Source organism: Protomyctophum bolini, assembly GCF_963924005.1.
Source record: "Protomyctophum bolini genome assembly, chromosome: 17".
NCBI lineage: Eukaryota > Metazoa > Chordata > Actinopteri > Myctophiformes > Myctophidae > Protomyctophum > Protomyctophum bolini.
This window is the reverse complement of record NC_137878.1, coordinates 33,007,685-33,022,696: the sequence shown is the minus strand read 5'-3', so window position 1 is coordinate 33,022,696 and position 15,012 is coordinate 33,007,685. Positions and strand designations below refer to the sequence as shown.

At 41.6% G+C, this 15,012-nt stretch overlaps 1 protein-coding gene across 1 annotated transcript in view; it reads left to right on the top strand.

Annotated features, from left to right (window-relative positions):
• Positions 1–14,250: 14,250 nt before the first annotated feature.
• The window catches only part of LOC308331733 (delta-type opioid receptor-like), a gene marked incomplete at both ends in the record, with an annotated part of 30,589 nt that continues 29,827 nt past the window's right edge, over positions 14,251–15,012 (top strand). Inside the window, one exon of the mRNA XM_080787224.1 lies at positions 14,251–14,308. Within this exon, the coding sequence (XP_080643350.1) occupies positions 14,251–14,308 (58 nt within the window). The remainder of the gene's footprint in view (positions 14,309–15,012) is intronic.

Genomic DNA, 15,012 nt, shown 5'->3' with positions numbered 1-15,012 from the left:
CTCGGGTCAGAATGGGTTAACTCATTTTGGGGGAACAAATGGTCTGAGGCAGCCATTCTCAGACTTTTTTTTAATACCTCATTGGGGATATATATAGATTTTTTTCTTATTGATAGAGCAGGTTCAGCAGAACCTGAATGTGTGTAGGCCTATGTATGTGTCACTGTCCCAGGGCACCATCTGACCAATTTACTTTGTAGTTTAAACTTGGCGTGCATGTCGTGGATGGCTTAATTGTTCCGAGGAAGAATTATGATTGTGCTGGTTGTCCAATCCTGGTTGTCTATAGAACCAAAAGTTGTAGCGTGCACAAATAGACATCCAATCTTTTACACGACACTTGAAGCTCCATCTTGCGCACAGTATATATCAAAAAAGAGAAAAACCTTCCAAGGAAGGGACTGCACACTCCACGGAACAGAGACGGACAACTTACTGCATCAAAATTATTTTTTAGCACGACGCGTTTCGCCGTGAGCTTCGTCAGGTGCCATATATATATATATGGCAATTTTATTTCTTTGATGCTGAAGTAGGCCTAAACATGTTTGTTTAATTTCAAAGTTTTTATATTTAAGAAAGTCATCACTCACATCACACATTTCTCTGCGAATGGTTTTACTACTGCCACGTGTCGACATGGTGTGTGTAGGCTAAAGAGGCTTTAGGGAAACAGGTTTGCTTCTAAATGTATTCATGCAGGAGGCCTTACGTGCGCAATGAGGACAGGTATGGCTGTGCTCTAGTCTAGGTTGTCTTTTTCTATGTTGTTTTTGACAGTGTTTCCCAAATTGGCTGCCATGCAACCAATTAGGCTGCACAGAGGGGTGTGTTCAAGCTATGTGCAACATGTGTTTTTTATACATATGTGGATTTGGACAATTTTTTATTAAATCAGGGTCTGTTCTGTTGGAGTGTTTCTTTGTGTCTGGCCTATAGATTAAGACTCACATTTTATTTTTTGACATTTTCTTATCTACAAGAGTCTTAGTCACTGCAAGGGAAACAGCAGAGCCTGCATGATCACGTTGCAATGCTGATTTTATTGTGTTTTTTTACTGTACTCTTCAGTAAAACACACGGGCGAAACCACAATAACAGAGTCATGGCATTTTATGGGACTTCTCTCTAGAGATAGAGAGAGAGAGAGAGAGAGAGTGAGAGGAAAAAAGGAAGTGAAGTGCAGAGTTGTGAATGCAAGCTCATTACCAGGCCCTCTCTGACAATGACCTCACAAAAGCATTACACACTGTTCATTTAAGTGTGAGAGCAACAGAGCATACAAATGGAACCAATGGGTCCATTTGGTTGATGGTGAAACAAGACTGGAAGTTCCGTCTCGGATCACAGGGTTGTAAAGTTGCCTTCAGTAAAAGCATCAATTTGTTGCCCTTTAAGCCGTGTGATAACATCGTCTTAGCCAGCGGTTCACACGAAGGCAACAGTGTGCAGTGAAAATACTTTTTTCAACATTGGTATCATATTTGATGTCATGTCATTTGATTTATGTCACAGTCACGGTCAGCTTTTATTGTCAATCCAATATATATGTAGACATAGGGCTGAAATTATTCCCCTCTCATGTAATTCTATAGTTCCACCACTGCGTAACGTAGGTATGGTTACATGAGGTAAGGTGAACTGAGGGGAGGGAATGCGAGGCAACGTACAGTAAGCTAATAAGGCAGTACGTGATTCTCACTTTTATCAGGCCGGCACTTGGCACTGAAGTGTAAACAGTAAAAACCTAGCTTCCATCAAAACTCTGGAGACCGTTCTCTCTTTAGTCATCAGGTTTATTGACTGTCAGAAGTGTAAAACCGAAAGCAGACAAAAGCACATACGAACGAACCGGAAAGGGTGTCTACGGTGTCTAAGGGTATTTTTATTATACATTTGAAAACGTGAAATGGGACATTCTACATAATGAGTACTTTCTACTTTTGGTATAACAATATATTTTACTTATGCCAGTCAAGTTAAAGCACACGTCACAACTTTTCACGCAGTTGAATTTTTAAACCAGAAAAGAAAGTTCCACTGAGAAAGCCATGTTTCCCAGTGAAGCTGAACATTAAAGTTTAAACTTCAGTCACCTATGGAAGAGGAGAACGGGTCAAATGTTTTGGCAGAATAAATAAGCACATGAGTTATGCTCACTTACTAATGGTAAAGTAAGTCATGATGTAATCACCAGCGCACTTTAGGGAAAAATATTCAAGACAATTTATAGTCGGAAGAAATAGACTCTTTGGCAGTGGCAGGTTGTCATATTGAATGAACCAGTTACATTTCAAAGTGATCCACACCTTGCATTCTGAAATGGATCAAAGGAATCATCCAAGCAAGGTTGCAACCATAGACTGTAAAAAATATGGACAAAGCGTCCCGCGGGTCTAACGTGAACGTAAAATGAAGCCTGTCAGTCCTTGCAATGGAAGTCGCCATCTTTCTAGATCCGTTTTGGCCCAGTTCAGGCCAGCTGGCCCATTGGCTGGCCCAGACAACGAGGCGGGACTTCCCCCTTCTTCTTCGTTGGTTTTTATTTTGACTCGAGTGGGTGGGGGATCCCGTTCATAGACTGTAACGGTAGCCACGCCCCTCAGAACATGCGCGACTTTATGGTCATTTTTCTAATAAATGGGACCATAATTTTCCAAAAAGAATATTATGACATTAGAAATGAGACTTTAAACTAGTGACTGGAAGCAAAAAGTATTCATGACCATGTTTATTAAGGTAATACAGTCTAGGTGAAGTTGGGCCCAAATACATGGACTTCTATGGGGCTATGGGTTTTTTTGAGCCCAATGAGAGCGCCACAACAGGCCATTATATGAACTTTCATTTCCTTAGTGGCTTCACAAAATATCCGTCTGACTGCCCCCCTGGTTGCAACATGCAGAAACTTTCAGCTGAGAGTAAACAGTATCATTGTCAAGGTCTGTAACGTGATAAATAGTGTTGGGGTACTTTACTTACTTCAGTGAAAAGCCTTTAAGACCCATTTCATAGCCTACTTTAACATTTTCAAATGGCTACAATTATTGGAAATAACTGCATTACTCACGAGTCACGATGCATCGGAAAGCAAAGTTTTTTCTTTCTTGTTTGCTATTTGTGAAATGCATTTTTTAAATATATATTGTTTTTTAAATGACAGTAGTTTGGCATGCCCACAACAGCGACACAATAGTTGAAGTGGTTACAGTTAACAATTATTGTTTTCTTTCCCCACATATCTCAGATCAGAATGTACATCTAAAATAAATATGTATTTACTATTTTCAATGTGTTTTACATCAAAGGCAGAAGGACATGATGAACATATTATGTGTCCTCAAGAATGAACTTGAGAACCATTTCAAAGCATAATCATTCAAAGTAAGTTAGCTGTCCTGACCCTCTGCAGAATGAGAATAGATGATGCCTGCAGCCTAGGAGATGAATAGATTGATTTATGATGTGATTAACTGCCTTTTTTTGTACTTAAATTCTTTATCCCACGATTATTGTAACCCTTTTTCCACCCAGTGTCAATTGTCTAGTGTAATCCTGGGCGCTACACTCCCTCTGTCAACCTTGGGAGAGCAACGGACTGACCTCATGCTTCCTTCAATACATGAGGAGTCCAAGCCACTTATTTTCACCTGACGGGGGGAGTTGCCCTGGTAGGACGTTGCATGTGGAAGAAACACATTATTCCAACAGTTCCTTTCCCTTCCATCAGGCAGGGGGAGGCAGTTTTATCATTAATTTTATTTAACTCACAAGCACAGATTCATATAGTATAGTAAGTAGCTTTGTGGATTACTTATAAATCCAACCGTTCCTGATGGGCATTGTTCTAAACGGGAATCATTCCCAACAGCCATGGAACTACAGTAGTCTTAACAAAGAACTAAAAATGACAGACACAAACAGAGCCATTCTATTCCCGTAGGTCTGATAATGGCTCTGACTGGACGGTAGGTGAACCACTAAGGGAAGATAATAGAGATTACAGTTTGAATAGGAAATAAATATAACTGACCCTGTTTATAGATCACCGAAGTCTGACGTAATTTATGTCATAAGGACAAACAACAAAGGAAGACACATTCAATGAGTCATGCATGTGTGTGGCATTAATCTGAGGGCAGCTATAATTAAAAGATTTCGCAAATCATATAGGCTACACAATTTCATAAATAATCAGAGATACATGTATGTAGGAGAAAACCGTTCTTATTGTTCCTTAAATTATAAGGTGGAAGATAAAAGCTAATAAGAACGGCTTGCTGTTAAGCGAGATAGCACTGCAGATTGGCTGTTACACAACTTTCTTGAAAGTAAACTCAATCAAAGTTGATTTATTTATTTTCTCCTTTGGTGTTACGAAGAGCAAAGAGCAGAAAATCACACAGGCAATCAGTAAATTGGCTTCGTGGCGGCACAGTTTGACTATGAATCATGGCGATAAGAGTCATTTGGTGTCTATAGATAAATATTGGGAAAACCTTGGCTGACCCGATCAACATCACAAGAAGGCAAATCATTTTAGACACTGGCAAAAATAGGGCCCCGTGGTGTTGATAGAGATATACTTTATTAGTCTCCCGAGGAAGAAATTTGTCTTAGACAAAGGGCCCGCATAAGCGTAGCCCTAGTCCATGTCGCCACAGTGCAGCGCCAAATCCACATGAATCCTAGCATCCTGGATGCTGCACCTCTATCCTGGAGTGTCAAACATTCAGTGAAAATAGCAGATAGGCAGGCTCACAAGGTGGTGCATTGAGCTATAGTACAGCTGCCATTTTCACCAAATATATTTTGTGTAGAGGGGGAAAAGGAGGGAGCCTAGTTCAGACCTCTGTGGGACTCAATGCCGTATGTAGGGTTTAAGTGGTTGAAATCGAGCCAGTGGGAAACATTGACACGGAGCCAGTGTGTGGTACACAGGCGATCTGCAGGAGCTGGCTGTGTTCTGTGTTTACAACGTGAACTCAAGCAGCTCACCATCAAACGCATCGTCTGATAGGAGTCATGAACTGCAATATGGTAAAAAAATTATTGGATCTGGGGAATTGTGTTGATGTGAAAATCAGTTTATAGACTGTTTCAGACTGTAAATAATAACACAACTGAACTAAACCACTGCCCAACATCAGAAAAATAATATTAATGTTGATGACATTTCTGAAATAGGGTAATGTGGAATTCCAAAAAGCAAAACATGAAATGCCTATGTTCTCTACAGTATATAAAGTATTCATTTATACGTACTGAAGCCATAAACAACATAAATATACTGTATGGAAGCAAAGTGTAATGTTCAGCAAATACTGAATGCATCTACCTGCTTTTACCAAACAATTTTACATTGTTAACTTAAAATATGAACTAATACAGGCCTTCTGTATTGACATGTCTGTAACAACTTCATATCAAAACATGACGTTAAATGATAATTGGTCTACAAACTCACAGCTCACAAAGCATCATGATGTCATGTTGTGATGGTTGTAGATTTATTTTTTAATAGGGCTTAACTTAAATGTATATGAACAGTATCAGGTCACAAGAAACCATGCATGGTAAAACAACTCAGACGACATCCAGGGTGGGATCACTGGCTTCTTCCCACTTCACAAACGTGACTTCAGAGACGTGCCTCCTTAGGCTGTAGAACAACTGACTTCCATGGAACACAATTATCAGCATAAGAAAAGTGTAATAATTAGTATGCTCTGCACGCGCGGAGGTTCTAATGCCTATTGCTCGACCATACTGTTCGTTCATAGACTTGATTGGCTTATTATGGGGCGTTACTCATTTTTTTAACCATGGCTTTTGTTTCTGACACTTCATCAAGATGAAAAATGCTTTGGATGTGAACTAAAAATGCTTCATTGCTTCATTGCACAAGAGGCCTCTGCTTACTGCACCGTGCAGTGCTGTAATGGACCCAAATAGACCCTGAAGCTGTACCGTGCAATGTTAGGATGGACCCAACTAGACCTGGATACTGCCAAACCACGTGGGTGCACGTGGACAATACTTTTGTACTTTTACTTGAATAAATGTGCAGAAGTATTGGCATCAAAATATACTTGAAGTACCACAAGAAAATGCAATGTTTAAAAAATAATACTGCCTCCCCCTGGCCAGCCGGGCGCCTGATGGAGGGGAAAGGAACTGGTTGGAATAACGTGTTCCTTCCACGTCCTACCGGGGGAAACTCACTCAGGCGATAAGAACCAGACTGCTCACTCCTCATGCAAGGAGATCAGTTCGGGCCTCTCCCCAGGTTGGCAGAGGGAGAGTAGCGCCCAGCGATTGCAGTATAGGCAATTTGCACTGGGTGAAAAATGGGTTATAAAAATAATTTGACAAAATAATAATAATAACCAATAAGACGCCCTGAGGGCGAGAAGCGACCTATTGAGAGGTCAGGAGCCATGGCCTGAAAACCGTGGCACTCCGATCAGGTCAATAGCGCCATCTAATGGTTATCATGAGACTGTCATGCATATGGCTATTATGATATATTGACATTCCCATATATGGGCTTAATATTGATGATCAAATCAAAATCCAGTAAATTGTAACAAAAGTTATTAAATAAATGTACTGGCGTAAAAAAGTACAAAGCATTGAAAAGTGGACATACTCAAGTAAATTAAAAGTAGCCTATAAAAAAGTACTTAAGTGCAGTAGATGTGAAGCTGTCAAAGCACGTTGAGGTAGTAAAGGTCATCAGTATTGATCACACTGGTATAGTGGTATAATGGTCAGTTGTGGCCTCTATTGACTCCTGAGAGAGTCTCTCACTGTGATAAACACCTGCTAGCCCTCATGCAGCATGTCTGCTGTCCGCTGGGCTTTGAACAAACCAGCTGCTGCATTTTGTTTTCTAGTTGCCTGTGGAGTTTTAATGTCTGGTGGTGGAAATAGATCCTCATCCTTGAAGACAGTTACCATAATGAATGGATGGACGGACAGACAGACATACTGCTGGAAATGCTTATAAAAGACAAGAGAGAGATGAAGGTATTCAGGGATTTAGGGAAGAGATCATGACTATTTTCAGAATTCACAGAGATAACTATTTTCAGAATTCACAGAGATGATGACGATGGTGACTTATAATGTATGTTGATTTGTGCGTACAAAGTAAGGTCCCATGAGAACAAACTGCAGTATAATGTCCTTATAGCCATGACAGCACATCAGCATTTAGAACTGATATGAAATTCTATTTTAAATCTTGTGGGAAAGAACCTTCAAGCTCTGCCACCATGCAGTGTTTCTGTCTTTTATGCAAAGAGAAGGTCAAGGAAACATGGAAACTGAAAATTCATAAAGTCCCTGCACGCTCTCACACTCTCGCACAGACACACACACACACACTACACACACACGTGAAACCCCTGCTGCACTAACCTTTACTCGGTCCAATTTATGCTCCATGGAACAACATGGGATATCCTCTGTGTTCTGCCTGATATTGTGACCCTGTTGAGAGGAGTGGCCAGGAGAGGAGAGCCAGAAGCCAATTCAGTATGTCTAGACATTTAATAACAGTCTTCTACAGAATGAGGATAGTAGCCTCGGTTGGCCAGAATAATATCACTGTGTATACTATATTAGTGTGGAATTACATGGACATTTCTTTTTATACGTTTACCGATATTTCACAAGTGCTTTTACTGTATTCCTACCCTCATTTTTAATGTTTTATGTAGACGGAAGGCACTAGAGCAAACTCAGACATTTAAAGCCTAAAAATTATAACGTTTTAAGGTCATTTTTAACCTGTCCTGCTCCTGAGATGCACCAGTCCAACCTATAACAGGCTTGAGGCACGGTGGTGGAACCCCCATCTTTAAAATTGTATGTAAAGCACTTTTAATTTCCTTGTTTAGGCCTACACGTGTATTGCGCAACCACAGACGTTGACCATTGTGGAGTTCCTGAATTTATGTGATGAATATCACATATATGAATATATATATGAATAAGGAAAGCACACTAGCTCAGTTATAGTTCCATTGAGGTTCTTGAATTGCCTGGTATAGTGTCACGTTCTGTGACGTGTTATGTTTTCTTGTGTACCCTGTTCTTGGTTTTTGTTATTGTTTTACCTCTTGTTCCTGTGATTTTTGAAGTATTGCATTTTCCCTGTGTCTTAGTTCCAGTTTGAGTTTCACCTTTAACTTGTGTACCTTTTATTTTGTAGTATTGTTTTGTGCCTTCCTGTCTGCCCCTGTAGTTCTGTACCTGCCTTGTCTAACCTGTATTGTGATTAGTCTTTGTTTTCCACCTGTGTCCTCCAGCCAATCCCTGTCTTGATTTTGAGTTTTGTTTCACCTGTGCCTAGTTAGTCTGTGTCTATTTATACTCCCCTGTTTGTTCAGTTCCCTTGCTAGTATGTCACTTTATGTCAGTAGTGTTCTCCTCGTGTATCCATGATTTAACTCCTAGTGTACTGTATTCCATTGGAATAAAGACCTTGCATTGAAGCTCATCTGCCTGCGCCTATCTGTCTGCTATTGGGTCCTAAAGCTCCTGCCTTTGCACTGTGACAGGTATGCAATATATTAAACATCAATGATATCCCTCTAGGTCGTCCTCAGACGAGCCTCCATAGTTGCTTCCAGTCATCCGTTCTTTATACATCCGGCCAGTTTGTTGGTGCTTTGCGCCGTGTCTTTCTTGAGTACAATTTACAATTTACAATTTAGGCATTTAGCAGACGCTCTTAATCCAGAGCGACTTACATTAAGCAAGAACAAAAAAAGCATGGGAATACATCACATAAAAACATTCATCATGAAACATGCGTAAGCTAAGAAAGTAACAGTGGAATATCTATATAATGAAACTATACATATAAACTATATGTACTATGACGTGCTATGACTACATACAATGCAATTATAGTGCTGTCTTCATAACATGCTATAAGTCTGTGTCAAATGCTATCTAAGGGGGTGTGGTAAGTGCTATGGGCCATGATGGAGTCTGAAAAGGTGGGTTTTCAGACTACGGCGGAAGATTGGGAGTGATGCTGCAGTTCTGACTGCAATGGGAAGTGCAGTTTTGTAGCCAGAAGGGAGAAGAGTTTGGGACGTGTGGAGCGTTGTCCCGGCGTTTTTAGTGAGGGTACTTCCAGCTTCCCTGCGTTGGCTGATCTGAGTGCACGGGAGGGTTTGTAGGGTTCGATCATACTTGCAAGATATGGGGGAGCCATGCCGTTGGTTGCTTTGAATGCCAGCATCACAGTTTTGTATTCTGTGCGGGCAGCGACCGGGAGCCAGTGGAGGGAGCGGAGCAGGGGGGAGACATGTGAGAAAAACCACATGCAGTATGTTAATGTGGGATATTACATAGTTTAATCCTTTCCCCCTGCAACTACCATCAGATTCCTACTGGAATAGTATGGACTATAATTGTATTAAAAGCACTTAAACACTACAGTATTGAACAGGGTCCCCCCTGCTCTATATGATGCATGTATTTCCCTCTGGACCAAATCTCTTCACCGAATAGCCAATCCATGTTGTGGGCTTGCAAATTGGCTATCTCCACAGAATGTTCTCCACAGAGTGGGGGCGCTAGGGTTCAAGTGGTTAATTCTTGCTCCGTTTGCATGCATGTGTGTTGAGAAATAAACAGATTCCTGGCTGTCATGCTCCTGAAAATGAAGTTAATAAGACGAGGTTACTGGACTCATCAGTGTCTTGATTCTCAGTTCTGCCCAGCGCTTCAGTCTACTGATGAATTACTGGAAACACATTCACCGTTATTCCCCTGATAAGCAACAACATGTTTAATCTAATTTATCTTTCACAAACTTGTTATTGAGGGGCGCTAGCTTTTGGTGTGTGCACAAACTGCATCCTACACAAATATTAAATGCCATTGACCAATGAATGGACAATGTTGAGTGTTCGTGTAAACATAAACATTGCGAACATTGATGTGTTGTATATATGAGGCTTTCAACTCTCCTTAAGACGTCGGCGATACATCTGAAGGACGTATAGGTATATTGAATACTTTGAAAACACTTTTTTTGTTGTGGCTTTCGCCTTTATTTTATATATTTTATGGAGGGACAGACAGTAGGCTGACAGGAAATGGGCAGAGAGATGGGGGGGAAGACATGCAGTAAAGGCCGTCGGGATCGGGAGCCGAACCTGCGGCACACTGCCAGACTGGATTACCAGCCAAGGTTTCCTGGACCACTGAGCCATGGCCCAGGCCTACTTTTAAAACATAAAGGTTGTCATGTCCATGTCATGCAATTCTCGATTCTTACCCAACAACAATAATTGAGTCTGAACTATCTGGCAACATAGGTGCTGATAACAAAATAATGTAACATGCAACTCTACTGATTGTGTCTGATCGGCTGATATTTCTCCCCATGGCATGCAATGTCAGCCTGCAGTGAAAGGCTGACATTCACATTAACATCAAATGACCTGTATTAGATTTAGGGGAGGGGAGCAGGGGTGCAGCAGGTACGACACCGACTGCACCGACTGTATCAGTCAGTATGCAGCCTATAGTGGCCATCACAGCAGAGAGATTGTCTGGGAATGCCCATATATGGACTTGGTGTGTGCTAATTAGTAAGGCCCCTTACATTCCATAATGGAATGTCAGAACAGGTCAGCTCCATATATGGAGATCTAACGGATAAGCGGTTGAAGATGGATGGATGGATGGAACAACCGTTAATTAACCGGATAATGCTATCAGCTACCCGGCTGGGAAATTAACCCTTACTGACATCCCTATTCCTACCCTACTATTTAATGTTTTATGTAAAGCACTTTGAATTTCCTTGTTTAATTGTGCTACAATTACAGGTGTCTTGCTGTAACCACTGACGTTGACGATTGTGGATTTTCTAAATTTATGTGATGAATTTAAAAAATCACATAACAGGCCTATATGAGATAATAAGACACTAGCTGAGTTATAGTTCTATTGGGGTTCTTGAATTGCCTGGTAGGAGGCAATATATTAAACACGACATACAGTAAATGGATACAAAATATGAATTCATTGTCAATGATATTATAATCCTGTCCCCCAACTACCATCAGATTCCTACTGAAATAATGGACTGCAATTTTATTGAAGCACTTAAACACTACAGTATTGAACAGGGTCCCCCCTGTATCACTGGACGCATGTACAGTATTTCCCTTTTATTTGGACCAAATCTCTTCACCGAATATAGCCAATCCATGTTGTGGGCTTGCAAAGTGGCTTTGTCTTCACAGAATGTTCTCCGCAGAGTGGGGGTGCTAGGGTTCAAGTGGTTAATTCTTGCTCCGTTTGCCTGCATGCGTGTTCCATCAAATCAAATCAAACTTTATTTATATAGCACATTTACATCGACCGAGGTCGAACCAAAGTGCTTCACATTACAGGGCATAATAACATACACAGAGGCAGAGAGCGTTACAGTAATCTAGTCTAGTTGAAATAATAAAAGCATGCTCCTGAAAATGAAGTTAATAAGACGAGGTGACATGGACTCAGGAGTCAGTACGCGTCTTGATGCTCAGTTCTGCCCAGCACTTCAAAGGAGTCTAATCGATTACTGGAGACATATTCCCCGTTATTCCCCTGATAAGCAACTTGCACGAAGAGGACTTGTTATTGATTCTCAGGCAACAACAATAATTGAGTCTGAAGTAACTGGCAACATATACTGTGTAGGTGCTGATAACAAAATAATGTGACATGCTATACTGATTGTGTCGGATCGGCTGATATTTCCTCCCATAGCTTGCATTGTTGCCTGCAGTGCAAGGCTGACATTCACATTAACATCAAATGACCTGCATTGGATATAGGGGAGAGGAGCGGGGGTACAGCAGGATGTAAGACACCGACTGTACAGCGTACACTGTGTATCCAGCAGTCAGTATGCAGCCTAAAGCGGCCATCACAGCAGAGAGATTTAAATATATGAAGATTCAATTGAGATTTTATTGGTGTGCCCGGAGATTAAACCAGATAAATCAGGATGGTCCTTGGGATGGACCTTCTACAGCAGTGGTTTTCAACCAGTGGTCCGGGGACCACCATCGGGCCTTGAGGGGGTTCCAGGTGGTGCCCAGCTAAATGATGGAGACTTGGTAACCAAATGGACCCTTATAGATCTTTAACTCTTCAACTTTCTCACTCGTTAACTCTTCAAGAATTCAATTAATGTTAAACATCTGCATTACTCAATTTACAAGAAGTCTACACATTTTTTATCAACATTGGCCTGTTGTATCTCCTATGGTACCAAGTTCAATACAGCATGGAATTGTAAACAAAGTTTATCAAACGACAACAAAATATTCGTACGTGTTGGATCAGCGATGCTAAATGTCATCAAATGGTGGTCCGCCGTGGCTCAAAATAAACATTTGGCCTTGATATGAAAAAGGTTAACCCATTCTGACCTGAGATCAGATTCTATACGAGGTTTCCACTGGACACACACACTGGTCTGATGAACCCATTCTGACCCGAGATCAGATTCTAAAAAATGTCAGTAGTTCTTTGATTTTTCAAAAATAGCAGACCTACAAGCTCGTAGCGCGCCACTCGGTGGCGCGCTATGAGCTTGTAGATCTGCTATTTTTCAATAGCTAAAGCATAACATGATGCTAACACCAAAATGGGTTCCCGGTCAGAATGGGTTAAAAACCACTGTTTTACAGGGTTCAAACATGCACCTCCAGTCTTCTACAATGGTTAAAACAAGAGCCGGTGAGGGGACAGGTATAGCTTCATTAGAGGCAGCATGGGATCTTCTAGCTACAGGGTTAAAACCAGTGGTGGAAAAAGTAGGCCTATACTCAAATGTTTCACTTACTGTAAGTAAAAGTATCAATACTGCGATATTGAAATACTAATTCAGTTTTCAAATCTATAAAAAAATATTTGAAAATAGCAGATCTAAGAGCTTATATAGGCAGAGATCGTCTATTTTCAAATGGCCAAAATGTATATAGAACTGAAGTGGTTAATGCAAGTTTTGTAATACTAATCACAATCTCATCATCATTTTTCGACCGCAATCTTCTGGATCGGACCAGTGAAGAAACACAGGGAAGGTTGCCGATCACAATCTACAGAGTAATTAAAAGTACAATAATTGTGTCTGAGACTTTGAGAAGTAAAATAATTGGAAATACTCAAGTTGTACAGTTAAGTACTTAGTTACATTCCATCAAAATATGCACCTCGAGCCAATTACTCCATTATGTGACTAAATGGGGCGGGGGGGGCAGTGGCTCAGGGGTAGAGTGGCTTGGAGAACAGCCGGATGGGAACCGGAAGGCTCCTAGTTGGAACCCGGGCTCCCCCAGAGTTACTGTCAGCAAGGCTCCTAGTTAGAACCCGGGCTCCCCCAGAGTTACTGTCCAAGTGTCCTCCAGGCTCCTAGTTGGAACCCGGGCTCCCCCAGAGTTACTGTCCAAGTGTCCTCCAGCAAGGCTCCTAGTTCGAACCCGGGCTCCCCCAGAGTTACTGTCCAAGTGTCCTCCAGCAAGGCTCCTAGTTCGAACCCGGGCTCCCCCAGAGTTACTGTCCAAGTGTCCTCCAGCAAGTCGCTGAACCCCTAATTGCTCCCGATGTGCAGTTTGGTGCCTTGCGGTTTCCTCTGCCTTCGGTGTATGAATGTGTGTGTGAAAGGGACAAAGGGTGAATGCACAATCTATGTAAAGCGCTTTGGTTAAAAAAAGTCCTATTTTCCATTTAAGTGGCTGATTTTAATAAGGTCTGCTATAGTATAGAGCGTCACAGACGCAGTCCCCTGTGAGGCCACAAAATATGATTCCCCATTAATTTGTCCATAGACGTTTCAAAACTGGGTGGGAATATTGACGTGAATAAGGTCGGGCATGTATGGGGGGGGCGAGGTTATGAATGAGGATCTTGTAGTCGATACGGTATTTGATGGGGAGTGGAGTGGGTGTAAAGCAGGTGGTGATGTGACTGATGACAGGGGTTCTGGTGATGATACGGTGATGTGACTGATGACAGGGGTTCTGGTGATGATACGGTGATGTGACTGATGACAGGGGTTCTGGTGATGATACGGTGATGTGACTGATGACAGGGGTTCTGGTGATGATACGGTGATGTGACTGATGACAGGGGTTCTGGTGATGATACGGTGATGTGACTGATGACAGGGGTTCTGGTGATGATACGTGCTGCAGCGTTCTGGACTAGTTGGAGTCTATGGAGGAGTTTGTGGGGGAAACCAAAGAGAAGGGAATTGCAATAATCCAAGCGGGAGGTGACGAGAGAGTGAACCAGGATTGCGGATTGAGTGAGCTAGGGGCGGAGGCGGTTGATATTTCTTAGGTAGAGTTTGCTTCCCCTCCACTACAGTTTATGTCAGACTTATGAAAAGCTGTCTCTCAATCATCCCAGCCTGGCAGTTTCTTTGTGCGTGTGTGTTTCCCTGCTGGATATGAATTTTCAGTTTACAACTTTACATGTTTCCTTGACCTTTCATGTTATCTTTGCATAACAGACAGAAACACTGGTGGCAGATCTGTATTTTAGTTCTGAACTTGAAGGTTCTTTTTCCACAAGATTTAAAATGGATATCAGTTCTAATGTGTCTGGAGGGAGATATAGACTACTTATATGTTGTCAAGACAATATACTGCTTAAAGCAAGTCATACATTTGCAGTTTGTTCCCAGGGCCTTACTTTGTACAAACAAATCAACATACATTGTAACAATAATATTAGGAAGAAATACTACTACTGTAGTGCCGGCTGGGAGGCGAACCCGGGACCCCTATTCTACAGGCACGTACGTTACCAGTCGACTAAAGAGCCATGTCCCAACGGGCGAGTAGCAATGCAGCACCGTATAGCCTACACTACTTATCATCATCATCATCATCATCATCATCATCATCATATCTGTCTCCTCAAGAGATGAGGATCGATTTCCACCACCATGCAGACATTAAAACTCCACAGGCA